Raw genomic sequence first — 27,164 nt, forward strand, 5'->3', positions numbered from 1 at the left:
CCACACCGAAACCTGGCACCCTTCAGCAGGAACAGCCTGTGTCGAGTCAGCTTCATTAGGTATTGTCTAGAGCCCCAATCCTCATTTGTTTGCATCAATAATACATTCAAAGGATTTATCTAACTTGCAAATGTGAATTCATTTATTGGTCCCATAAGCAAGAAGGAGCTGTGACCAGAGAAGTGTTTCATGTTACAGGTTTGGGACTAAACTGGGACTACTTACTGAAATTCCAACAATTACACTCCATCATAAATGTTTATATAAGTGTAATTTCCCTGTGCACATTATGATCATGAATTTTAGTGCAATGTTAATCTGCAATTTTAAAGATACATATTCCTTATAAGAGCAGAGCAAACGCAGCAGCATTAAGACATTTGTTTCCATAGAATAATTCAGAAACAAAGTTAAGTAACAGAGTCACCAGAGTCACATCTGCAGAGGGTTAGCAAACCCCCTCTGTTGACCCCTCATGCCTCCTTTAGCACCAATCCTTTTCTACACATCAAATTCAATTACAGTCACCTTTCCTGGTCTTGCTTTTAACATTCAAACATCCAACAGTGGTATCCCTTGCATGGAAAAATGGTCCTCCCTGCATTGTATGTCCTGACAGTGTGGTAGGAAGAAATACCTATTGCTACTGTTCTAACTGAGATTTGGCAACCATTTAAACAGCAGGAGCAGCCACAGCAGATTGGGATGTCCGTGTCATGCACCCGCCTGCCAGGCCTCCCACCCACAACAGATGCTGTAAAGAAGGAGCAGGATGAAGGGAACCTCTGATGCTGAATCACCAGCTATCGCTGGAAAGGCACACCGAGAGGCTGGTGTTACAGGTGGTCCCACATCCTGGGTTTTATTCTTGCTCCAGTTGTGCCAGGACGCAGGGAATCCTCACCAAATGGGAAAGATCCAGGGAGGAAAATCCCACTGCAGATCGGTAAGATTCAGATTCTGCCATTAACTGGATTTCTTCCTATAGAAGGTACCTGAATACAGCAACGAGCCTGGCTGAAACGGTCAATGGCCATAGCACAAACAGTCTGTGACTGCCGCAACGCCAGCAGCTCGGAGGTAAGATGAAAGTACGGCGGCAGGGCAAGGATTTGCCATCATAACACGTGCTGGGGCTTCTGCCTGTGTGCTGCCACCATGAGATGGGGGAAGCCAAAGGAGGGTCAAAGCCTTCCAGGGCCTAATGGTTGCACTTATAAGAAAAGAAAGAACTATCATTTGCTTAAAAAACCTCAACAAACCAAGGGAAAAAAACCCACTGAACCGGGATTAAGACAAGATGAATTTCTTTGGCAATTAATGCATCACTGTAACGCCATCCCCCGTGTCAGCAGAGCTTTCTGCAGCATCTCTTGGAGGAGGCTCAGACAGTTCAGCTTTGTCAGATTGAAAATGAATGCTCTGAACTGGACAGTGATGTAAACTGAGCACAGCAGCAGAGCCTGCATGATTTGGAGTGCATCATCTGCTCGTGTTTAGCAGAATTTTGTTATGATCCTCACGTAAAGGGAAGACTAATGGATTTCTTCCTTGAGGCAATTAAAAAGCGATTTGTCACTGCTCCAGATGCGTGGCTCTGTACTGGCAGGTCCCCCGTGACAGGGGAGGCCATCAGGAGCTGATGGTGGAAGTGGGTTTGTCCCAGGACAGCACCAGACACGTCCACATCCCAATGCCCCAAGTCACCGCAGCAGGACCTGAGCCTTTGAGCGCTGCCAACTCGTGTTCTCCCTGACTGCTTCACTTTGCTTTTGTGGGACTTTGGCACTAATTCTGGTATTTCTGAGTAACTCTGAGAACAGGTTTAAAAAGAGGCTTCCCAAATACACACGAGCCCCAGGAAAGATGGAGCAAGAGTTCTACCCAGAGACAGAGCAAACTCAGCCTCCTGCATTTCAGCCATACCTGTGCCCATCGTTCAACCATGCCAAGCCACTGTTCCTCTTGCTGAACATTTCCAGCTCCCTCACTACCCAGTATGGAAAAGGATGTCTTCTGCAAGAGGGACAGCAAAGCCAAAGGGAAGAGGCACTTGCACACAGAGATGCTCTGACCACCAGGCTACCTCCAAATGTAACACAAGGCAATAGGCAGAGCCCTTCTCAACACAGTGAACACCTTCCCATGTAAGATCATGCTATAAGTTCAAGGGTATCTATCTTCTACAGAGAGCCTTTGCTCCTGCTGCAGACCAGCCTCAACATCTTCCTTGCTAAGCAGGTTGCACTGCACAGGCTGAGGATGACGGAGCTGAGCATCACATCTCCCTGGCCATTCTCACACACTGGCTCTGCATGGATGGTCCCTGAGCTTACCACCAAGCAGCAGGTCCCATGCCATGGATTCAGGAAGGATCCATCAACCCCAAGAGCCACCCTCCCCTTCCCCCGCCATTTCCAAATGCTTTGATTCCCTTCAAGGCTCCCAGCACATCAAACATTAAAAGACCAGCGCTATTTTGAGCGCGCACTGCTAAAGTTCAAGACATTCTGCAGAGGGGTTTGGAAGTCTTTAATCCATTGTGAAGCCCAAACCCTGCTGTAAACACTGCGGCACGCTCCACTTAACTGCTCATGCAGACACAAACCCAGCCCTTCCAGCTTCCTCTTTGCAGATGACCTTGCAGTCCCCCCACCCCACACCTCGGGATCCTCGAGGGACTGCCAAGGGATCAGATAAAAGGATTCCATTTATTTTCGCTGGCATTGTTTTATGCAGCTTCCCTTTTATCGGCACCTCGGCTTCAAACCGCTTTCAAACACCCAGCGAGGCACCAGAGATGAGCAGATATTCGCAGGAGATGGGGAAGGTGTCTTGTCTTTATTCCCATCAACGCGTCCTGGGAAGGAAACTCTGCTCTGCACATATGCCAGGCTTTAACCTGAATTCCATCAGCACCAAGCGCTGCTCTCCTGGTGTGCAGCCCACCGCTGGTGACATCCTTTTGCTGAGGGACGAGCTGTACCGAACAGCTAATGAAAGAGCTGCAATCAAGCCTTTACACAGCCCTGAAAGCTATTCCATCACAAGGCGCAATCCCTACCCTATTTTCCCAACAGAAAGCATAGCAAAAATTACATGGCATGATTTTGCCCAGCTTGACCAGGATGCCACGGTCCTTCCCATTGTGTCGGATGCTTGTGCATGTCATCTTATTCCTTGCTTTTCATGGTGGGGGGGGAACGCTGGAGTCACATAGCTTGTACTGCTGGAAACAGAAGGCAGGTGCTTTCCCAGAGGGTAGAGAGATGCTGAGCACATGGGTGTGCGTGTGAGTTACCGGCTACCTGTTTCCACCGCCACTATATGCAAGCACTTCATTTCAAAGGCTCATATATCACCAGTCTCCTGAGCTCCTGCTGTACCTCCTCTGATCTGTTCTCCTCCGTGTGACAGGAACATGGGGATCCCTCTGGAAACCTGGCAGGAGGTAAATCCCCAGCCTCTTGGCTCTGGGAAGGGGAATGATTTCAGGCAGCAGAAAAAGCTGCATTTTGTGCAGCGTTTCCTCCGAGCGCACGCTTCGCTGCCAGGAATGGAGATCTCACTTTGTGCCCAACAGACCCATCTCCTATTTAATAATACACTGCCAATCACCTGCATCAGGTAAATTCAACACTGACACAGAAACACATTTAAAACCATCGGGTTCTTTTAACACCATGTTCCTTTCAAACATGAAACCATAAAGGAAAGGTGCCACCTGAGCTGCCAGAGGGCTGCTTAATGTGTGTATTGAAAAGGATGTTTTACATCATTCCACCAGCATTATCTTCCTCTCTGAATACTGATTCCCACCCATAATATTAGTATCAGTTGAGTGGCATAGCTTTAAATACATGTAAATATATCTGAATACTGTACTTTAGAGAAAACCAGAAGGCTGTGCTTTGTTCCAAAAAACCCATCCATGCCTTCTTAAAAGAACATTCACGTTCCTGAAACTCCAACTGAGACTGATCTACAGAGCGATGCACTGGGTTTAGACGTGTTCCTAATCGGTATGTATCTATTTAATAAATACAGTGGCAACACAAGTACTGAAGCCTGAGGCATCTGGGAGCCCCTTCTGATGCTCTTGGATGATGCAAAGGGGATGCTTCACAAAGGATGACTGCCAATAGGTCGGGTCTACTGCAAACTGGGTACCAGGGAAGGGCTCTCACTGCACTCTCCATCACCGTGTCATACATCAGTGCCAAAATAGCATCAAGAGAGTGCTCAGATAATGGGGCATTTACAATTTCCACAGGCTTCACTATAACAACATCAGGTATTTCTTAGCTTTGCATCACAACCTGCAGTCATCACAGCACAGCCACTGGTACAGGAGGGTTAGATTAAATAATTACCATACCGGCTTCCCAGGTTCCCTCCATCCTCTGTCTTGTGCAATTCTGGTATCTGACAGGATGGAAAACCTCTGCAGCTGATGAATGCAGACAGGCTGATATTAAGAACTGTGGAAGTTTTGTCAGCAAGAAGCCATGAGGCCAGCACTGCAATATTGAAGAGAGAACACATGGACCTCTCCAAGAACACAATCAAGGCAAAGTGAATCCCCCTGTCAGCATCACACTGCCAAAGAGAAATACTCATCACTACTACTTCAAGATGGAGCACTGCTGAGAATACAGGTCTTGTCTACCTTGTAGATTTGATATCTACAGGTAAGACCATTTGCACCTTTTCCCATTTTCCCCATTTATGTAGGTTGCTTTCTTCACAATGTAATTACTCCTGTTCTGTTTATGGAGGTGCTAACGCGCATCCTAAGTGAAAGACAAACGGACTAGGGCCAGAAGTGCAGGCTGACCCTATCTCTGCTCACGACAGGGGACAAGAGCGCAGGGAACACAATTCCAGCCAGACGGAGCCAACCCCCGCCCCGTCCCTCCCTGCAGGACCTGCTCCTGCCCTGCCAGCACACGGCAGAGGCCTTTGCTTTCACCAGGAGCTGCATTTGAGGCACAGGCTCTGGGCACAATGAGAAGAAAGAGAGAGAAGCATCCATGAGCAAACCCAGCATAGCCAGCAGCAGCCAGGAACACCGTGTGCCTGTCAGATGGGTCTGGTGAGCCGAATTTACACCTCTCTCCTAGCAGACATTAATCTAAGTCAGGAAGATAATAAATTGCCACGCAATGGGGAAACAAGAGCAGGTCAGTGTGCTACTCGCCACTGGGGCATGCTCCGGCACCACTGGGTGCACACACAGGGAGCAGGGGAAGGTGCACACATGGTAACAGGCTCCAAAGGGACCAGAAAGTATGAACATGGAGGGAGAACTACTTTTCATCCTGGAACAGCTTCTGTGTCCCAGCGAGATGATAAAATGCTTGCACATCAAGAGACAGCTCGGGATGCTGCCGCAATAAGAGGATCCTATGACTGCCCTGATATTCTTGCTTACAGAAAAACGTCCTATGTACAAGCACAGAAGATTTGCCGCGGGCAGCCTCCTTTTTGGAGTCCGGATCTGAAAGCAGCCTGATGTATCACCCTCTGCCTTGCTTAATACTCCTACGAATTCCTCCAGGCCTGCCACTGTTACTCTGCATCATTTTTACACTCGTCCTCGGCAGCAGGAGTTTAATGAGAAGTGCAACTTCAACTCATGTGTTCCCCAGAGAGAAGAGGTCAATGCACATACGTGAGGAATTGCTGATCCGGTTATGCAGGAAGGGAGGGATCTCCTCTGACAACTTGTGACTGCACAGGAAAATGAATTCCCCTTTCCTGCAGAAGTTGCTGATGAGAAAGCTACAATATCAAATTGTCAATGATTCCGCAGGCACCAAATCAGTGTCACCGAGTGAAATCTCACCCTCATAGCTCTGCTTTTAATGGAAGACCACAGATGCTGGACTATGTTTATATCACAACTTGAGAAATGTTCCATAGTTGAGACTTCATCTGTGTGGTTCATTTACGCTGACCTCAATATCTGAGCTGATCTGCACAAATTTACTATTGTCCCCATTCACACTGGCCAAGACTATCTCGGTGCCAACACCTGAATGTGACCTGCCATGGGGAAAGCCCACCACAGCTCTGCTGAAGCACTTTCCATTACTTCTTTAATAACATAACTGTGAGCGTAACAGAAGTGCCAGCACACATCAGAAAGCCTCAGACCTGGCACCCTGAGGTTCTTGTGAAAAGCAGCTTGCAGGGTGCTGCTGCCCAGCTCCATGCAAAGGGAGCCCAAAGCACAGGGCACTGCACCAAAACCAAACCAAACCAAACCAAAAGGTGAACTTTCAGGCTTTGGAAAGACCCTCGTCACCCTTTGCTTTGCTGTCTCTTGCACGTGCCACTGTGTGCTGCGGCTCTGGCCAGGAGCAGGACATCAGCCGATGCATAACTGCAGCATGCTGACATGCAGCAGTGCTGCGGATCTGCCAAGTGCTGCAGGAGGAAAGTCCTGCTCTCATGCTTCAGTAATGCAGTGACTGCAGAGAGCAGGCTGAGGGGATTAACCATGCTCTCGAACCAGCTTTATGCTTCCTGCTGCTGCTTTAGGCTGCTCAGAGCCCAGCACGTGTCCTGCAGACCCAACAAGACGCCCGTGATCCACACGAATACGGCAAACCAGCCCTTTGCTGCCAACAAGCTTCACACTCTCTACACTGTAAAGCAAAGCCTGACCCCAAACTTCATCAACACCCAAGTGCACAGGGATGGGCACAGTGTGTGGGTCACAGCAGAAGCACACACGGGACAGGAATGCTCACCCATGGGGTTGCTTCCAGCCAGGAATACGAACTGTCCTGTTATATTGTTTGCCCTTAAATGCAACCAAAGAATTCCATTATTCCAGGTAAAACTAGTTATCCTTTTCCTTATAAACTCAACTGGTAAAGCATGGAACCATTCTGCTGAAAACCATAAACTCCATTCAGCTTGTGCAAGCCTGAGGCAACACTGATAATATTATCACGGAGGCCATTTGCATGGGAAGAAATCTTTCTTTTGATTAAAAAAAGAAAAGAAAAAGCCTTTCCACGTTTCTTGGTCTGCTTACGTGGAGAGAACTATGGCAGCTTCATCACTATGCAATTATCCAAGGATCTGAAACACTGCACCGCGGGAGTTCGCATGGAGTGTGGCGACTGCATTAGCGAACCACCTACTCTGCATCACGGGATGCACAAAAAGGACTAAAAGACACCAAAGTTGCCCATTCGTCCTAAACTCCTCAGCAAGCAAAACACAACCTTTTCAGATACAAAAGGAACTTCTAAATCAGCAGGTGAATGACAGAAGAGAACAAGCCTCTGTGCCCAGAGATGCCATCGGTGCCTATGAAGAACCCCAGGAGCAGAGGGCAGTGTACCTCTGGTCCTGACTGCTGCTTCCTGCAGGACACAGGTTATCGGTGTATGCAGCACTGTTGAGGAAATCCTCGGCTCAGGGCAGGCTCCAGGGCACGTCCACTGGGTTTGGATTCCATCACACTTCTGGGAAGCACTCACTCAAACCGTTTTGCTGAGCCTCTCTATAATAATCACATCTCCCTCTTGCTACTTAGATGATTAGTGGCTGGATTTGACTGAAAACCTGGTGCCGTGCCCCGTTTTCCCAAAGCTCCCCATCAAGCAACCTTATCCTGCTATTTTGAGAGGAGACCTCACCTTGCTGCCCATGCCATTAATTGAATAACTATCAGTTCCAATTTATTCCACTTGGCTACAAATTAGATTTCAGCTGGCTATTTCCAAGCCCTGCTTCAACAGAACCTTATAAAGCCGTGTCCCTTGGCTGATGCCACTTGTCAACTGCATCTGTTCTTGGTGTACTGAAAGGCAACAAAGCCAGAAAACCGCCAGCCTCTTAATGAACAGAACCCAGTATGTTTGGCTTTGCTCTTTTTGAGTTTAATGAAGACAACCAGGCTTGGTATTTAGGAGGCTCAGCCTCCTACCTGCATCCCACAACTCTCTATTTAGAGCGGAGATGTGGTAGAAGTTAAAAAGTGATCCCAGGAAACCCAACAGCATCAACACTTTCTCAGAACAAAATGCCCAAACATCAAGTGCAGAAATAATGGCTTGTTTGTAGTTAATGCATTGAACTGTGCTTGCAATGCCACTGCTCACTTGGCTGGGTTGCTCCCCATGTCAACGGAGACATCCATGCAAGAAAACTCTGGTTGCCTGAGCAATCACCATTTGCAGAGAGAGATCTTCTAGTATGTTCCCCAGAACCACGATGCTTTAGCAGCAGAATTTGCCAAGCCACATGCTTAGGAAATCCTGTATCTTAAGGGATCTTTCTTCAAGAAAGAAGTGGAGTCCATGTATGAGAGACAGCCCTACCTTAATAGCAGCTGGCCCCCATGCACTCTCTGCTAAGACTGATGGGTTGGCCAAATCAGAAAGGTGCCCAGGTTCCCATTCTGTTATCTCCTATGTTCTTCTGATGGGAAACGAAGGGGGCCAGAATATGGACAACCATCCGCATGTTTCCTTAGATGTACCTCAGCACTGAAGGCGGCACTGCATGGACAAATACTACTAACAGAAACGCTGTGTCTCACTCATTTGTTCTTATACCTGCTAGAGAATCTGTAATTTCTGCTGGTGTAAAAGATGGAGATGTCCTTTGAGGAACGAATATATTTGTGAGGGAAAAGAAGGGAGGAAGCTCAACACTGCATCCTTCACATAAATTAATCACAAGACTGAATTTGCAAGGTGTGTTTCCCAGCAAGGACTGAAAGAAGATGCAATTAGGGAAACCACAGCCACGTCGAAGTCTTATCTAGTCAGAAGAGGCAGAAGGTGATCATTTAGAATACACTGTCAAGGGATACAGTGTGTTATAATGCAAAGTATTTTGTCCACTCTTTGCAATAAACTTGAGGCTACCCCTCCTTAAAGGACCTAAACGCAACAACTGACTGATGTCTGGAGGATTCCACCAAAGCCAGTTCTTCCCACTCCCTCCAGAGCAAACTCAAATGAAATCCCAGCTCTTTCACTGTAATTTTGTACCCTTTTTGCAAGCTGTTGGCCCATGTGATGCCCACGGCCTCACCCCAAATTCCTGCAGGATGATGCTTCCTATTTGCATCCCTGCTAATAGGCAAGGCAGGATAACGCCACTCCAGGCTATAACACACAGCCTTGGGCAGCAAGAGCTCATTTGAGCCTCTTCCCCAGCCCAGCACCACGCACCTCCAGTGCAGAGTTCAAACTGCTGTGCTGCGATCGTAGCCTGATTTCATTCCTATTAAGAGTATAAAAATTACTCACAGTAAAATGTCATGATCATCTCACACTAATTATGCAGCTAATGAATAATTAGCTGCGGACACATTTGACATTTTTGGTCATTAATTTGAGCGAGTGTTTTAAGCCTTGAACAAAACTCTTCTGCAACTGCAACGTGGTGCTGAGCAGCACAGACCTGAGCATCAGGTCTGCATCCCCTCCCTATGGACCAGGGAGCTCCAAACCTGGATCTTTAGATGTGTAGCTGCGAGGAGTATGTCTTCCTAAAATGCCATGAATTTTGTGCAAACCAAACCTGTAATTTTCTGTTACAAGCTGTAGCTACTTTTTAATGATCACATCATTAGACAAAAGGGGGAAGAAGGTAGAACTCGGCGACTTCTATCTACACACATGTGTATATACACACATTTCTTCCTCTGCCTGGCTCAGGATTTTACTGCCTCTCAGCCTCCTTTCCCCCCAGTCCCACCACTAACATTTTGTCTGTAAGGCCTTGGAATGCAGGAAAACAAGAAGGGGACCAATCTCTCCCGGAGGATAGAGATGAACTCTGAAGCAATTCAAGTTCAGAGGTTGCAGCACACATCCACAGTTAACAACACGTCTCCCATTCAGGATGAAGGGACACATAAAAGGTCGCAAAAGGCCAGAATTAGCATCAGATTGAGCACTAAAACCCGAGACAGAAAGCAACAGATGTTTCCCTCCTAATTTACTCCATTAGGATCTTCTCCAGATAACATGCAATGTCGCCTGCTAATGAAGCATTTCCATCTTCTTGCTGTATAGCTCGTCAATAAGCATCCCTGAGGTCAGAGGCAGAAACACAACTGCTCCTCCTGGACAGGCTGTCTCACTTTATAAGTCCTAGCTTTTGCCAAAGAGAAAACAATAATCAGTTTCTAAGTTCACAAGCAATTCTGACACAACTGAGTTAATTCCTTTTGCTGAGCTGACTTCCTTGAAAGTGATGCTTTAACGTCATGGTGAACCCCAGTTTCCTTATGCTCATCCAAATGAATCCCCATGTTATGATCAGCTGTGCATACATGAGGTGTGTATCGATTTTTAAACCAGAGGCGCAAGCCACAACAGACCTAAGATATCTAAGAGTATTTTACCTCCCCTACTGCCACTCCTGGTATTTGGTATCAAACAGAAGAAACAGCCCAAACTGGCTCCACAGGGCAGACATCTCACCCTATATCTCTGCTGCAGTGTTGGCTGGGAACAACCCTGGACGCAGCCAACAGTGAGGAAGTAAATAACTGCAGGATCAAACTCAGCAAAAAAGCTGCTCCCATGTTGCTGCCCTGGCCGACCGCGAGCACATCGGGAGCTGCAGTGGTCCAGCAAGCCATAAAGTGGGGCACTACTGCCTTGGAGAGACTGATCTCCATCTTTTCCAGCCTGTGAAGCAGGACCTGAACCTGAAACCTACGGCGAGGAAAGGCCCTGGGCACACAGCACCTCTTGGACAGAAACCTTCCAAAGCTCAGGCCAAGGGAGCCCTGCCCGAGTCTGCTGGGATCACCCCTGCAACGAGCCAGCTTAGACAGATACACTTCCAAGCAGGAATTCTTCCCCACTGCACTTACAGCTTAATTATACTGCTCTTGCAAGGAATTTCAATTCTTCCTGCCATGGGAACAAGCTCCATAATGAAAAGGCTTTATTAAAACGAAATGTAAAACATGCTATTAATTAATGAGGCTGCGCAGGTGTGTCCATGGAAGCAGCCTGGCTCCGCGCGCGTGGAAGGGAGCCAGACAAGAGGTTAGCTGCGGCGTAACACCCCTATCACTGTGCTATATGAAGTTCCCTGTCATTACATCTTACACAGCAGCGTGGTGTTACTCAGGTTTGAATTTACACGAGAAACACTGAAGAGCACCTGGGGAAGAGGTGGTAAAGATGTGTTCCCTGCAGGAATCCGAGGCGACTTTCAAAGCTAAACCAGCCCATGTGGTCCTCATGCCGCTACAGAGCTGGTCGGGTGCCTCCTACCAGGGAGAATATCAGAGTGACAATTAACACAGGCCGAGAGCTCTAAGGTCAAAATGCCTTAACGTACAGAAAACACAAGCTTAAAGACAGGCCTGTGTGACACTGATGTTAAAACTCATGCAGCTGGAAAGCCAACGACAGCCAAAAGGTCACAGAAGACACAGTGTTAGGTTAACACTGACCTGCAGATTGCGGGGGGGGGGTTCACTTTTTAACACTCGGACCAAATCTGTGTCCTTCATTCCTTCACTGTTTGTACATATGAAACAGCTTCTGTGTTGATGACTGAACTGCACGTATAAAGGCACAATCACAGTTGTGTGATGGCTGCATGTAGCGCAGGGCCACAAATAGCCCCTTTTTGTTTTCTTTTGACAGGCGTGCTTGCAGCTCTGTGCAAAGATATTCTTCATTCATCTGAGCTAGCTTATTTGTTGAAATGCAGCAAATCACACTACAGCAGGTGTGAGCATTATGGAAGGCTATTAAAAGGAGGAGGTTGGTATCTTACTCATATGTCAACATAAGCAAACATAATGATTATATACGTTCACAGGCACATACGCATGTAGAATCATAGAATCCCAGACTGGTTTGGGTTGGAAGGGCCCTTAAAGCTCCCCCAGCTCCAACCCCTGCCATGAACAGGGACCCCTTCCACTGGAGCAGCTTGCTCCAAGCCCCTGTGTCCAACCTGGCCTTGAGCACTGCCAGGGATGGGGCAGCCACAGCTTCTCTGGGCACCCTGTGCCAGCGCCTCAGCACCCTCACAGGGAAGAGCTTCTGCCTAAGAGCTCAGCTCAGTCTCCCCTCGGGCAGGTTCAAGCCATTCCCCTGGGCCTACCACTGCATGCCCTTGTAGCTAATTATTGGAGGTACAGCCTGAGTCACAAATCCCTTTTCAGGGTTTCTTTTTTTGTAGTGTGAGTGGGAATTTATGGACAATCATTATGGTATAAGCCAGATACCCCTCGGCAAGTAAGCACGGCCATTATGATTAACAGTGCCACCAGCTGACCACTCCAAGTAAGCAAACAGTGACTGTCAGCTTCTGATGACACGGCCCTTCCCAATGCCAGCCGGGATGCAGACGCTCCCTGGGCACAAGCAATCCAGGATGGTGTTTAATGACCCCCCAGCCTGTTACTCCTCAGCCAGCATCCTGTCTGGCAAACAGACAGAAATAAACCTGCCAAAACCGGGGCATTTCCTAACTTCCATGCAATTAACTTTGAAATCACAGCCAGGATAAACTTACGCCGATTTTAACATAATTATACAGACCTCTATGTATAAATGTAACACAAAGCCCGTTTTGCTTTGCTTATAAACCCCCTTGCAAACACATCCTCTGCACGGCTGAGATGCCGCTGTAACATCCCGAGCCTCAGCATCCAGTGAATTTTTATGGCTGAGCTATAAACCTCTGAAAAATAAGGTTTATAATAGAAACCCTGACACCGTGTGAAATACAGCAGCACTGCTGGGTGCTGCTGTAATACGGCCCTAATTTATAAAGCGCGGAGGAATCCTGTTCCATTTTGAAACGTACAGACAGTAATCTAGAGAAAGGGGAAACCACGAGGAAAAATGGTCGTGTTGTCCGTGAGCTACAGCGTCTCGTCCATCCAACGAGGCAAAAATCAAATAGGATGCCACAACATTCCGGCTGTGCACTGAATCCTGGCCTGTCACCAAATGAAAACACGGTGTATCCTAGGACAGGGGGATATTTCATAGAGCCATGTGCCATTTCCCATGCCTCCGGGCAGTATTTTTCCGAGTGAGTATTTGATATGAGAACACTGGAAGTAAAGAGAAAAATAGGAAGACGAGAGAAACACAACCCAAAGCCTCCGGTCTGGTTGACACGAGATGGTTTTTGCAAGAGGGCTTCAGCGTACTCCTGTTTAGATTGAAAAGAAGTGGCAAAGCAGATTGTTTACTCACAGCAGAACACAAGTTCATCACTAAAGCTTAGGAGAAAGCTCTCGGTGCCTTGAGCCTCCAGCTCTGTGTTAAAGGAGGCGGTAATTCACGGGGCAGCTCCCTGCTCAGGATCCGGTTTGTCGCAATACGCTGGACCAGAAACCTGTTAGAAATCTTTATGGTGACTCTGAAGGGCTAAAGCAGAGGTTTAAACCTTGGCATTTATGTCTCGAGAGTCACTTTGGGCCTCTTTGGCCATCACTGCATGGGGATGCCTCTCCCAGCCTGGAGCAGGAGGAGGGAACTGGACAAATGGCTGTGTAATACAGCGATGCTCGCTTGCAATTGTGGGAAGCAAATGGGAAACTTCTGGCACAGTGGCCAGGAATCAAGGTGAGCAGGGGTGTCCTTCATCGCCGGCACTTGCTCCAAAGCCTGCAAAAAACCCCCTTCTCCCCTACATATCAGAATTAACTCTTCCTAGATGATGGCATCATCCCAATTGTTCCCAATGCTATTCCACAGCAGATGCGACACTCTTGAGGGCTCACAGCTCTTGGGTTTATCCTGCAATTTCCATTGTGGCCATCCCAGATTTCTTGTCTACTTCCTCTAAATGTCTCCTTTCGTACGCTGAGCACCACAGGAGAATAAATCCACATTTACTGCACTTTTCCTGCTAAAACTACTTCTCAGTAGACTTGCTGTATGACAAGCGCACTGCGCTCTTGCTGCCCATATCACTGCCCATGGTGTGGTAACGTTTTACCTGCTGCAGGCTTATCCCCCCTGCTCAAGAGAGCCCCAAACCCTTGGGTGTCTTCATGAGCAAAAAGCATGGGTTTGCCTGCAGAGGAACCCAACAGAAAGCTCTGCTTCCCCCCAGACTTCACCTTCAGACACTGCAGGAATGTTCTGGGCTCGCCGGGATGCTGGGATCCAGGCATGTGAGGGGCTGAGCTCTTCATAAACTGTTAGCAGGCTAACGAGGGCATCTGCAGAAGGAACAGGCACTAAAACTGAAACCAGATACAAAATAAATATCCCAGAGCTGGATTTCTTAAAAAAGATTCTGCTGAGCTATAGTTCCACATCAAATTTTTATTGAATACATTTTCTACTGAGAATTTGGGCACTAAAACCAGTCAAAATCATAGGAGAGGGGCATAAATTTCACGTAGAGTTTCCACTGCAAATACCCTTCAAAAGAAAAAGCCAAAACACTTCCACACCTTCTCCTTCCTTTCCCTTTCCAGCAGGCTGGAAATCTGAGCCCCCGGGAAGCCTCCGCGAGAGGGATGCTCCTCTCGAAGGTCATGGAGGGGGGACACACGTTATCCACCCTTTGCTATGCCTGAAGATGGTGCCCAGGCCTGTATCACGTGTAGTAAAGCTATGATGAAGCTGACACCTGAAAGCCACTGATGCTCTTTTCTCCTGATGCTAATTCACACAGATCACTGCTAAACCCCGAACCTGACACCGCTTCATTCCCCAAACTCAAGAGGTGTCCCTCCAGTTACACCAGTCACATTAATTCCTGAATCCTTACTGGACTTCATATTTGATTCCACCCATCTTTATTTGATTCTAAACCCCAAAATGAGGGTTTAGCTCCCTGGAAGGACAATGTACAAACAAGACTGTGGGTCACTTTGAGCTTGGAAAGACTCTAGGATCTAAAATGGTATTACACAAAGAAAAGCTATTTGAGAGAAATTCTTTTAGCAGCTTCCCAGAATCCACAGTTGTAACTTCTTATCCCACTCAGAGAAAAATTCCTTTCTCCAAGGTTTCCAGATCTGTCAGCATAATGCATACATTACATGGGTCCAGAATCAAGGACCTTCTGGAACTCAAGTGGGTCTCTGACACCGTCCTAAACGCTCCTATGGCTGCTCCTCCCTGGATATCCAGTTACCTGGGCTCCTGAGCAGAAAACGACACTGAAGAAGAGGTCAATAAATGGCAGACAGGAGATGAGATCCCCTATAAGGTATAATTACTGTTGAGCCGAGTGCCCCACTGCTCAGGGAGCAGGTTACAGGACACATTTGCTGTATTTTTCCATGGAAAAAGGAAGGCTGCTACAGGATCTGGAGTGGATGGTATGAAATGGATGGTTTCCTGCACCGACACTGCTTTAGTACAGAAAGCCCCGCGCAGTTACATCGCCTCCACGGAAACAAGTGACCTTGAAAGATGTTGCATTCATTTTTCTTTCTGCATATTTTTTGTGATGGATTTAATGTTCAATAAACCTGAAAAAAATAACAGCATTTGAGGCTCGAGCTATTTGTGCAAGTGCCAAGCACTGCAGGAGGAGTTCAGGGCTGATTTCTGCACCTCGCTCAACCCATTCACAGCAAAACTGATGCCGCAGCTCCATTCTCTTCACTGTAGGCTGAGAAGGGGATTTATTTTCTATGCAGATCCCTTTTCCTAGGAAGTTTTACACCCTGCATGTGATGCAGATTCCTAGCAGGACAGATGTGTGAAATGCAGAAGCACAGGATGAGCATAATTTGACTGATGTGTTTCAGAAAGTATTATTCTGCAGGTTTTAGTCTGTGATGGTTGTTATAGGTGGCTCCATGAGGTCAGTCAGAGTATTTAACAGCCGCTGTTCCTAACAAATCCAGTACTAGTGACGCCAGTCAAACATACCTGTCCAACACAAATACTGTCCTGCATGTCCCAAGGACTATGCGCAGGCAATACATATGCAATGTGCTCCACATGTGGCACTGTGTCATGGGCAAAGTAACCATCACTTGGGCTGTGCTCACAGCACCCATCCCTGCCGCTATCTGCGCTGGTTTCACTTGCTGCAAGGAGATCAGAAATACCTTCAGCATTCCTCAGGAGCCTTCTGCAGTGTTTGCTTGTAAAAGGAGGATAATATGAAGACATGCTCAATCCAACAGACTTCTTTTGTGCTGGTTACCTTATCAGGAAATCCACTTTCCAGGGAAGGGGCCATCCCATTTTACAGAGACTAAACTGATAAAAACCTCAACCTCTATTTTCTCCATCTAAATTGTGCTTTCTTTGCTGCTGATGGCTAACAACTCCAGTGCGAGCTAGCAGGCTGTCAGATGACATACGTCTTGCAGCAGCATGAGGAGAAGATGCAAAGAGGCTGACATTTAACTGAAACAAATGCATGACAAGAAAAATCTTGCACTTTTTCCTTGACACAGAACATGATGCCCTGAGGTACGGCGCTTGTTCAGGAGGGAAAAACCATTTAGGTCCTTCTCCTCCAGCTTTTGCCCCTCCACTAATACATTAAACTAATGAATGGTCATGGACCGGCAAGAGGGATGCGGTGGTAAGGGTGGCAGCTGCAGGAGGTGACCGGGGTGGGTCCTTATGCAGGGCAAGACACAGGAGGCATCAGCGGTCATTAACCGGGGGCCTACACAAGACATCAGTGCCAGCTGAAGGCAGCCATTCGATAGAAAGGGAATAGACAGATATTCCTTCAGAAATAAAAGATGATTTTGAGAATAAAAGCAACTGGGGTAATAAGAGAGGTGTTCACACCGGCAGAAGGACAGCAAGAGAAGCACTCGGAACTGCAGGCACCTGGGAAGTGATTTATCCGAAACACTTACAAAAGTGTGCCTTAACAGATAAAACACAAATGGGGCAGATCCCTGCAGGCCAGAACGCTGCATATTAGAGTCAAAAAATACCCTGCGTTAGAAGGAGAGACTTGAGCCTTGGCAGCATCTGCTGCACGTCCCCCGCTGCCCACGCCAAAACGAACTCCAAATCTCTAAACTCAGACTGCAATTTGCTTCACTACAGAATTTCCAACCCAATCCCCAATTATGCCTCTCCGGAGAGGGTGAAACTTCAACCGAAGGAATAATACATTCATCGACACCTGCAGACCTAATAATTGACCAGGGAGGATGTGGATGAGATCAGCAAAACTGCTGCATTGCTACTGCAAGCTTCAGTGTCCTACACCAGCAAACAGCTCTGCTCCTGCAAGGTGCATAATTTAATAAACCATTAACTCAAACCTGAGGTGAAGTAAATTCAGCGTATTACACATTTCAAAATAGCATTAGAATTCAATTTAAGTGTCACAAAAAGCCTAATCCTCAATATACAGAACATATTAATAAGTATCTTGGAGCCTGTGGTTTGATTTAATTTCCAGTCGAGCTGCGCTGTCGCCTGACTGCGATCCCTGCACCAGGATCTCTCAGTGATGGCATCACTGCTCCAACACGGAGCGGGACAGCAGGAGGCAGGGTCCTGCTGTCTGGGGTCCTCCTGGGTGAACACAGGGGTGTATGCTTGAGCAACAGCCATCCAGCTTCAGTGGGGTCACTGCTGGGTGCCACTGTGAGGAGGTCAATGCTCCCCAGCGATGGTGTAAAGTGCACGAGAGCCCAAGCACAGAACCTGCTTCCCATTTCCGTGACAGTCCATGTCCTGGACTGTTTCACATCGCCCCTGTAATTCCTCCCTTCTATCAGCAACCCCAGCACGTCCCACAGCAGTTGGGGAAATGCATCTCTCCTCTAAATGACAACAGATTATTTAAGCAACAACTAAAGCGCTCCGACTGCTTTCCAGTGTGCTCGCATTAACGTCAGTCTCCTCATATATCTAGGGAACGAATCCGGGGTTTTCTTTAAAATGGTGGAGAGCTGTACAAAAATAGCAGAGAGCTGCTCTGAAAATAAAGTTATGTGCTTGAAAAGGTTGGAAATTGTTTTTTAATCACTGGCGTCTTTCTTCTGGCATATAATCCGCCGGCTCTCCGTTCTGCTTTCCCATCCAATTCCTCAGGAAAAGGCAGCAAGTGTGTTAATAAATAATTTACACAAACATTACAAAAGATAAAGCACTCCTGCTCAAATGTTTCCAGCCTCCGACGTACCAGTTCATTTGTAATCCTCTCCGCCTCCCCTTGGCTGGAACATCAGCACAGGGTTATTGCTTGCTTTTCTCCGCAGCCCCATCTTACTCATCCCGCAGGTGTCAAAACACATCTCTGCTTTGAAGGTATCCAGACAGATAAAAGGGGCATGGCCCAGCCTGAGTCACAAGCTCAATTTTATCTACTGCAGATTTTTGTCATAAAAAAGCGTTTTTCAGGAAAGCAACATCCTGATTTATTTTCATGGTCTTGAGCGAGGGGATGGATGTTAAACGCAGCCGTGCCGCTGGCTCTTCTGGGAAGCAGGGCTCCTATGGAAGCTGCTCCCTCCAGCGCCTTGTCCTTCCCCAGGACATGCTCTGTGAAGCTGAACGGGGTGGTTTTGGAGCACGCTGCACAGGCTGGTTTTGTTCTTAGGAAGGAGACTGTCAGGAGCAAGAGAGGCTGTGATGAGCACGGCCAGATGGAAGTTAGTTTTAGTGAAGGTGAACACTCTGTGGGAAGCTAACATTAGTGAGCAAGTACAACCTGAAGGAGGAGAAATCAAGCAAAAAGAGCCTTCAATTGGAACAGATCCTCTCTGTGCCTGTGTTAAAAAAAGACTGTAAGACTGGAGGTGGGTTTCAATGGATGCAAATCAGGGGACAAGAAAACAAGTGGGAAACCGTATTCACGGAGATCACCCCCAGGCGAACCACTGCCTGTACCCAAGTGCCACCACTGGGGCTGCTCCCCTTCTGGAAGCCCTGGCATGGCTGGGTGCTGCTGTGCCCATCCTCCTTGGCCAGGAGTTCCATGTGCCAAGCACCTTCAGGTGAGCATCTTGGCCAAGAGGAGCTGCACATCCACGAGCTACGAGCCGGAGACAGAGGGACGAGCTGTGAGCAGCATTTCCATCCTCAACAGGAGACATTGCAAAGGCAGCAAGTGCGGGGAGAAGAGAGCGGCTGTCACCACGAGTGACTCTCAGTGCCCATCACCAGTGCTGGCAGTGACAGTGGCCCCGGATGCCTCGGGGAGACTCAGGAGTGACTGGGATGGAGATGACGAAGAGCAGAGCCGCAGCAGCTGGCTCCCATCAAAGAGGAAGGGTTCCTCTCAGGTTTCTGATGCTGAAGGCAAAGCACAGAGGTCGTCCAGCATTGCAGCGCCATAGCTTTTGCTTCTTCTTTATTTTGCTAAGACACTGGAGTACAGCAGAGCAAGACATGAATTGTTATCGTTAAAGCTATCTCTGATGATAGTTAAAATGAAGTGCTGGGGCACTTGGGCTAAACAGAACTTGAGTTTTACACAATGAGGCACCTTCTAAACCTATTTCACTGTTCACCCTGCTGTTAAACAGAGCTTTGCCGTCGACATCTGGCCAGAGTGGGTATCGGAAGCACTTCTTCTGTGGCAGCTCTGAGCCTCTCCAAGGGGGCACAGACTGGCCATGAAGATACATCAGAGGTAAATAGCGCTAAAGGCCATAGATCCCAAAGTGCCAGCACTCCTGGATAGGATCCTGGACCTTGGACCAGTCAGTTGCTGTCTCAGGGTCACCCAGCCCATCTGCTCTGTGATGCTGAGGGTCATCACAGCAGTGTGCTCAGGATGCTGAACCAAGCTGGTGCCATTAGGCACCCTGTACCACACTGCTGTATTCCAATGCACACTTCATTCATCACAGAGGCTGAAGCTCACTTTGGGAAAACGTGCTGTCATAGCAGCAACAGTTTATATTCCCGTTAGCAAATGTGCAGAGGTTCATTACGCTGAGAGCCGAACCGACGCCTTGCTCCCCAACAACACAGGACTGGAGTGCCCACATCCAGCACACGATCCCCGGTACTTTATTGCCCAGTCATTTCTATTTTACCCACATGAAAAATAAAACCCCATTACTAAGCAAAAGTCTCAGGAATTTTGATGAGATTGTAATGCTTCCAATTTGGGTTGAAAAAGACCAAAATCCTCAAGCTGGCTGTTGCTCCTCCAGCCAGGGACTAGGAAAATGCTGCTGATGCAGCACAAGTGATGAGACAGGGAATGCTGGCCTGCCGGTGCGCTGCCAAAAGGAAATGGGAAGGTTTTCTTCTTGCTTAGGGCATAATGGAAAATTTGAGGCAAAATATACAGAATTAACACCAGATTTCTGCATTAACATGAACGAAACCTCAGTGTGTAAAATGCACATTGCTCCCATATTTAAGCAAACAGTCACAGGAAAGACAGTGATATGAGAATCTCTGTCCCACTCCTGAAGAACTAATATTCAGCTACTGCCTAAACTCACAAGAAGTTTTTAGTATGATCCTAAAGCACAGCTTATGTACTTTATCAGTAAGAAAAAAGCAATGCCCTTTTTAATGTGTTACTTCTCATAACCACAGCACCTTAACACCAGCACTCAAAAAGGTATCAGAATGTCAGCATGGAAAGCGGTGCCTGTCCAACAGACTCAGTCTCCAGCTGCAGGGCGCAGGAGTGGAAGAGAGCAAGAGACACATCACTAGTAAAGATGAAGCTCTCCCCCAGTAACCTCTGCAAGCAGCAGCCTGCCCTGAAGCCTGGCACTAGAGTAATTCTAAATGCCTGGGGTGCCAATTACCACGCTGCAGAAGAACACACTGCACTGTGCTACTCAGCTGTGCCAATGTTTGAAAATTGTCTCTATCTGAGACTCCACGTTTTCCCTGCATTAGTCATCACGAGTACAAACAGGGGCTTTTTCTTCCTCTTTTTTCATTGACAGAAAATCTGGTGCCATTGTGAAGGTCTAAATACACACAGGGTGTTTGCACACGCGTGTCCTGCTGGCAGCCAAACCAGCATCCCAGTGGCATGATGTGTGCTGAAGCCTTTCCAGGAGTTTGGGGACCTGCCATCCCTCATACCTATAAAAAGGCCTCAGCAGCACCATTCTGTGCTTGACTGACTGTGAACAGCCAAGGCGCTGCTGCTTTTAGGATGCTAAAAGGTAATGCAAAGCAATAAAAGAAAGATGTGCTACTGAAGAGCCCTCCGCAGTGCCCCTTGGAGAGGTCATCCGCATCCTCAGCCCCATCTCCTCCTCTGCCTATCACTCGGAGCATGATCGTCTGTTTCTGGGTATCAGGAAATTGAAAGAAAAATATAAGAACCCAATGTAGGAAAACCCCATCACCCCAGCGATGGTTCCTTCACTCAGTTCCAGGAGGTCCATGCCAGTGCCCAGGGCTGGACTGCCTCCTGCAGACACTACAAGGCTTGCTCAGCATTTACAACATCTATTAAAAACACTAAAGGTGCCTGGGGAAAGGCAACGTTTAAAATCCATTATCAAGAACATCCAAAATGTCTCAAAAACGTAAAACCCCATCAGAATGGACAAGAGGCAACCTCATGTATGGTGCCTTGCACTGCAAACCCGCCACCATGCCATGGTCTCTGCCCAGGGCAGGGTAACTTCTCACAGGAGACACTCAGAAAACTGCACTTTGCCCACAGACAGTTCAAGCTGACTGGATTTCATTTCTTATCCTCTTGAGCAGTCTGCAGGGAGAAGGCACATTGTGTCAATCATAAATGACAACGCAAAGTTGTTTAAGTAAGAAATTGGATACCAGCGTAATGGCATTAATGGCTGTAGCACGGTATAAATGCAGGGGAGAGACTGATAGTCTCTGTGGCTTGTTTGAGTCTTGGCCTTTACGCTGCAAACGCTAGTCAGAAAAGATCAAGAACAACTGCATGGGGATTTTTAATCAATATCTAACCTGACAATAGGATTTGAAGGAAGATCATCCCATAAAACACAGGCGGCATCGCCGACTAATTGTATTTACTTTCTATTGACCAGAGACCCGCAGGCAGAGCGCTCCGTGCCCCAGGAAGGTGCTACATGTCTCTCAAACCAGTGAAAATCACCCATTTGCTCTGTAAACTAAAAAGCCCAACATTATGTTGGAGGTTAATGTTAGACACTGCCCTCTCTGTATCCATTTTGGAGTATCAAAGTCATCTGTTGGGTGGTGTTGAAGTAGAAGAGTGAAGCAGATGCACAAAGTACCTTCTCTCTCTCCCTTTCTGGTCTCACTCCCCCTAAATTCACTGTGGATCTGAACACAGACATTGTGCAGATGTTAGAAAAGCATCATCTATTCCTGGCCAGCTCTTTTCTCTCCGGCTGCATAACCTTGAGCGCATGACTGAAGGATGCCCATTATGCCTGGGAGTTGCTGTCACGAATCACAGACCCCCATTCCTCCCACAGCAAACGCACACTGTGTCCTTGGTTCTCAATACCAGTATCCTACATCCAAAACATTCTGCATCGTGTTTTATAAACAGCCTCATGAGAAAGGTACTTCCCACCCGCCCATCCCAACCCAAAGCAGTTATCAGAGCAAAGAGGATGCCTGAACATCAACACACAGCCTCCGAACCTGAACAAGCCAGACCTCAGAGTACAGATAAGGAGATCCTATGGTGCTGCAGGGTGCTCAGTGGGAATTTAGTTTCCTTTGAATTCCTGTGTCACAGCATCCACCATGGCACTGGCACAGGATTCTGAACCATGATGCGAGCACTGTCTGCTGCCCTGAGCAAACAGGGCCCGAAGTTCAGAGGTTCTGCTCAGCTCAATGCATTGAACCATGGATATTTAATGACTTCTACAGGTGCAAAGCACCCTCCCCTTCACTTCCACATGGCAACTACACACAGAGGATACAAAGGAGCTGAGACACACGTAAACGTCACAGAGGACAGCGACAGTTTGTGCACATTCTGTTTGATTACATCCATGGCGTGGGCACCATCCCCTGAGGGTCATGGTGTGTCTTTCACGCAGCAGTGACAAGAGCAGCAGCATCTTTTTGATACAGAAGCAACTGCAAAACCCACGGCAGGGGGGGGGAGAAGGGATTATTTTCCATTTGCTTCTTGAAACAGATGTCACTTTCCTCAGACCTGTTTGCTTTCAGGACTGCAGGGGTTTAATCTTTAAAACAATAATGCCATTACAATATGTGTCAAATGCTGTTTTCTAACAAAACCAAACAAATCGCTTCCACTTTGTAGCAACTGTACCCAGTCAATAACGTCAGCAGCTCTGCAGAGGTGGGGTGAGCATCGGCCCAGAGAATACCCACCCCAGGCAAATTCCCTCACATGAGCCCAAGCTCACCCACCACAGCCCATGGACATGAGGGGGATCTGGGCCCTACCCAAACCCGGCTTCACTGTGCCCACAGCTGCCAAGAAAAATCACTGAGTGACCCTCAGAAACTCCCCTGAGACAGAAAGCAGCTCTGGCCACAGGGCGCAGCCCAAATTCAGACACAGCCATGGGGCTGATTCTCTCTCGCACCATCGCATGCCAGTACCGCAGTTGCTTCCCGATCTCCCGCGCCTGCCTTGCTTTCGAACAGGAAAAAACAACTGAAAGCCTTCAGAAAGTCTCACTTGAGTTGACTCTATTTAGGGAACATTTGACCTTTCACCAGCTCCACATCTGCTACAGAAAACATATCATACCTCTGAAGAGAGATATACAACAACCAAAATCCATATTCCTTCCAAACAAAATCCACAAACAAGGAAGTGCAGGCTCCAGTAGGCAAACACAGCCTTGACGGGGTGACCCCTGGAGAGAGGAACTTGTCGTCATCCTACCTGCAGAAGCCAGTAGCACCTTCTGTGAAACGTGGGGATGATGGAGGAATGGACGTAGCAGCCGTACAAGCACTAGGGACAGAAAAGAGAAGGAAAGTTGGGTTAGTAAAGGAAACCATCACCCAGGAGGCAGCACCAGGGACGAGAGTGGCAGCGCGTTATCTGCTATTAGAGGATGCTGTTCTGAAGTCGGTCCAGGGCTGGGAACACACGACAGCAGCTTATGGCACCCCGCAGTTATTTGAGCATCACTACAGGTTACAGAATCACCCTCCCAGCAGTCCACCATAGCTCAGCCACCCATGAGCCTCCCCAGGGTGGCTCCCTGGGCTGCACTTGCATCTTCTCTTCAACATGGTTTTATCCTTTAAAACCCAACATAACCATCTCCGTCTCATCACCAGGGTATGTAAACTGAAAACTTAGGGTTTATAAACTCAAGAAGCTCCTGTCAAGGTATTTCACGCCACAGCATCACTAGTGATGTGAACGGTGACACGTGGCATCAAGGCTTTACTGGTGCCATGGGGGTGGCCACGCTCAGTGCCCAGTGACGCCGGTGCGTTGTCAAGCAGCAGCACTTGTCGGTGAGCACACGGCGCTATGGCAGCATCTCCTCCCCAGATCAGTGCTCACAAGGTCAGCCTGAATTAAAAAGGATTTAAGGGCTGCTGGCTGCTATCAAGGAGTTATTTTTAAAATACAAATGACAAAGATTAATAATGTTTTTAAATGTGTCAAGGGTACATCCACACACACAAAACCAGGGAGGAAAACAGAGCGGGGAAAAACCTGCAGAAAATAATCCAAAGAAAAGCTTAACACTTAAATCCCGGCACTCAGCCTGGGGAAAAGCAGACGCTGTTTGTTGAAGATAATCCCTGACAGTGACTCCTGGCTGCATGGCACCAGGGGCTGCATTTAAAGGTCTTTAATGTTCAGTTCTGCTGAGTCAGAGCTGGTCCCCGCTATGGAAAGCGGATCGGAAGGTGCGGCATCTCTCACTCCGACCAGCTTCCCAGCGAGGATGGGCAAACTGGTCTGGGGCACGCCACCGGAGCAGCAGGGAGCATCCACAAACATCCCCAGCATCTCGTGCACTGCACATCAGTACACACCAGCAACCCATAGTTTGCTGCTGGGAGCTTGACTGACATTGCCCCAGGATTAAAACACGTAATGGCAGGCACTAGTGCTGAGCTCCTGGTAGCTCCCTGCAGTCAGTAGGTAGGAAAGCTGCTCTCTACCTCCAGATCTGTCTCACATATAATTCTAGAGGTGTCAATAATGAATTACGTAAAAGCAGCCCACCTCCACAGAACTGGTTCTCGACATCTCTGCAAACTGGTACAAAAAGCCTCCTAATGACTCACAGAATGTCCATCAGGACACGAGAACCCAGTTCTGGGTTGATGCTTTGGGGCTGGATGTTCTAACTCGGGTAGCTGGGATGAAGGAGATCCACGTGTAAGCAACCCCCTGGCCTTGGAGAGACAGTGGGAATTTTTCTTCACTGTGGACTGTGCTGTGGAGAAATGAACTGTAGTGGGAGAAAGAGACCCCGGAAACCCAGCTTCTGGAGGAAGGACGGAATGAGTGATGGCAGCAATAAAAGCCACATTAATTTTCACATAAAAAGGCATTAAAAAATGTTTAAGATATAAATAGAAACCTCAGAAGTCCGAGCCTCCCTGTTTTGGAGGATTTTCAAGGTTAATGAGTTAAGCGCCGTTAGATGACATCTCCTAGCATGGCACATGTGGGTTAACAGGAGCGGGTGCATCCTCAGCTCCAACAAGGGCAGTGATGGTCCCTCTGCCTCACCAAGAGCCAGTGGCAGCCACTCCACACCACACTGCACTTCATTAGGAGAAGGGAATTACCTGCCGGGCTGGCCTGAGGAGACAGGGAAGCAGGGAACGTGGAATGCCTTTAGCTAAAGGAGTCTTTTAAATGAATCCTTGCTCAGAACAGGCAGAAGGGGTTTCATTAACTGGGGTTTCTTTTTCGGGTCTTTAGTGGGGAGGGCGAAGCAGCGGAGGCCTGTGTGTCTGTGGCTATGTTAATGCCAGGCTGGGCGCTCAGCCAACGCATTAAGTGAAATCGAATTCCTGAAACCAGCTTTAATCAGCAGATTTTTAAGGTTAGAATGACTCTCTCCTCTGGAAGGCTTGCCAAGGTTAATTCCGTCCTGAGCAGCCGGAATTAATGGGCTGGACAGGGGAGAACATTTTTCACGATTCTCTTTTTCAAGCTGACCAAATCTCCAGGAGGAAAGAAAAGGCAGTTCCGAGGTGTCTGAGGAGAAACGCCACTCCAGCAGCCTGACCTCTGCTCTGAGAACAGAGCTGAGACGGGAGCAGGAACCAGCACTGGGACCAGCATCAGGCACCAGCCCATCCCCTACGGAACCCAGGGGATGCGGATCCTGGGCCATGGGATCGCTCCCATCCTCGTTGCCATGGCAGGACAGGGATGCCCATGGTTGCTACAGCGTGGTCCAGGGCTGCGGCATCAGCTCCCGCAGCCACTTTTTGGGGAGGGCTGTGCTTGGCCTTGCACACGTGCAGAGCAGAGGAAGGGGAGTTGTGCCATTACAGCTGCCCACCCCTCCACTGAAACGCAGTCCACACCTTGCATTATCAAACTTCTGGGAACTGGAGGGGGGGAATCAAAGTATTGGTGGATTGGTTTTTAATCCTGAGCTCCTTAAAGCGACTGGGGCTTATTTAAAAATAATGCAATAATGCTGAGGTGTTCTTCCTTAACGAGAACACCCTGGGAATGGGAATTGGAAAGCCAGAGAATCAAATATTCAAGATCGGCTTGGACAGGCTTTGAAATTCTCCTCCCCAGTGAGTTACCCCAGTGGATATTTAAAAGAAATAACAACTGCCTGGATTTTGTTCAGATTTTCACACTGAAGCCCCAATTCCCTTAATAAGGAGCTAAATCAATCTTTAGAGAACAAATCACGTAAGACCTGTGGCTCTAAATTATTAAAATATACTGGAGTCATTTTCTGGTGTAAGGCTTCAACTTCTAATGCCCCATCAGCCCACAGGGCCAGACCGGGCATCACAGGTACCGGGTTAAAAGGACTTTGCCGGCAGGCATGGGATGGAGCAGGCTCCTGCTCAGCACCGTGGACCATGCGTGAACCCCAACAGCTCAGGTATGCACTGAATTAACGAAATAGACTTTTCAAGCAATGTGCTCATGGCAACAGCAGTAAAAATTGCCCCAGATAATGGAATGTGACTACGAGACAAGAGAAATCCAAAATCCGTTGTAAAAAGAAAAGCAAAAAGAAGAAAGCTGGAAATCGTCACAACAAGGGATGTTAAATTCCTCAGAAAAAGGCTCCCAGATCAAGCAAATGGACCTGCAAAAGAAAAGGCTGCTGCTTGCAGCCCCCT

The 27,164-nt window shown here is 47.9% G+C and overlaps 1 protein-coding gene across 3 annotated transcripts in view; it reads right to left on the bottom strand.

Moving 5' to 3' along the window:
• The window catches only part of CAMTA1 (calmodulin binding transcription activator 1), a 224,518-nt gene that overhangs the window by 89,424 nt on the left and 107,930 nt on the right, over window positions 1–27,164 (bottom strand). For 2 of the 3 annotated variants that reach the window (XM_065696626.1, XM_065696621.1), the window contains one exon: window positions 23,746–23,817. The exons of the other annotated variant lie outside the window; for it this stretch is intronic. In XM_065696626.1, the coding sequence (XP_065552698.1) occupies window positions 23,746–23,817 (72 nt within the window). The remainder of the gene's footprint in view (window positions 1–23,745; window positions 23,818–27,164) is intronic. 3 annotated transcript variants of the gene reach the window in all.

This window comes from Lathamus discolor, chromosome 16 (genome assembly GCF_037157495.1).
Source record: "Lathamus discolor isolate bLatDis1 chromosome 16, bLatDis1.hap1, whole genome shotgun sequence".
NCBI classification, from domain to species: Eukaryota; Metazoa; Chordata; class Aves; order Psittaciformes; family Psittacidae; genus Lathamus; species Lathamus discolor.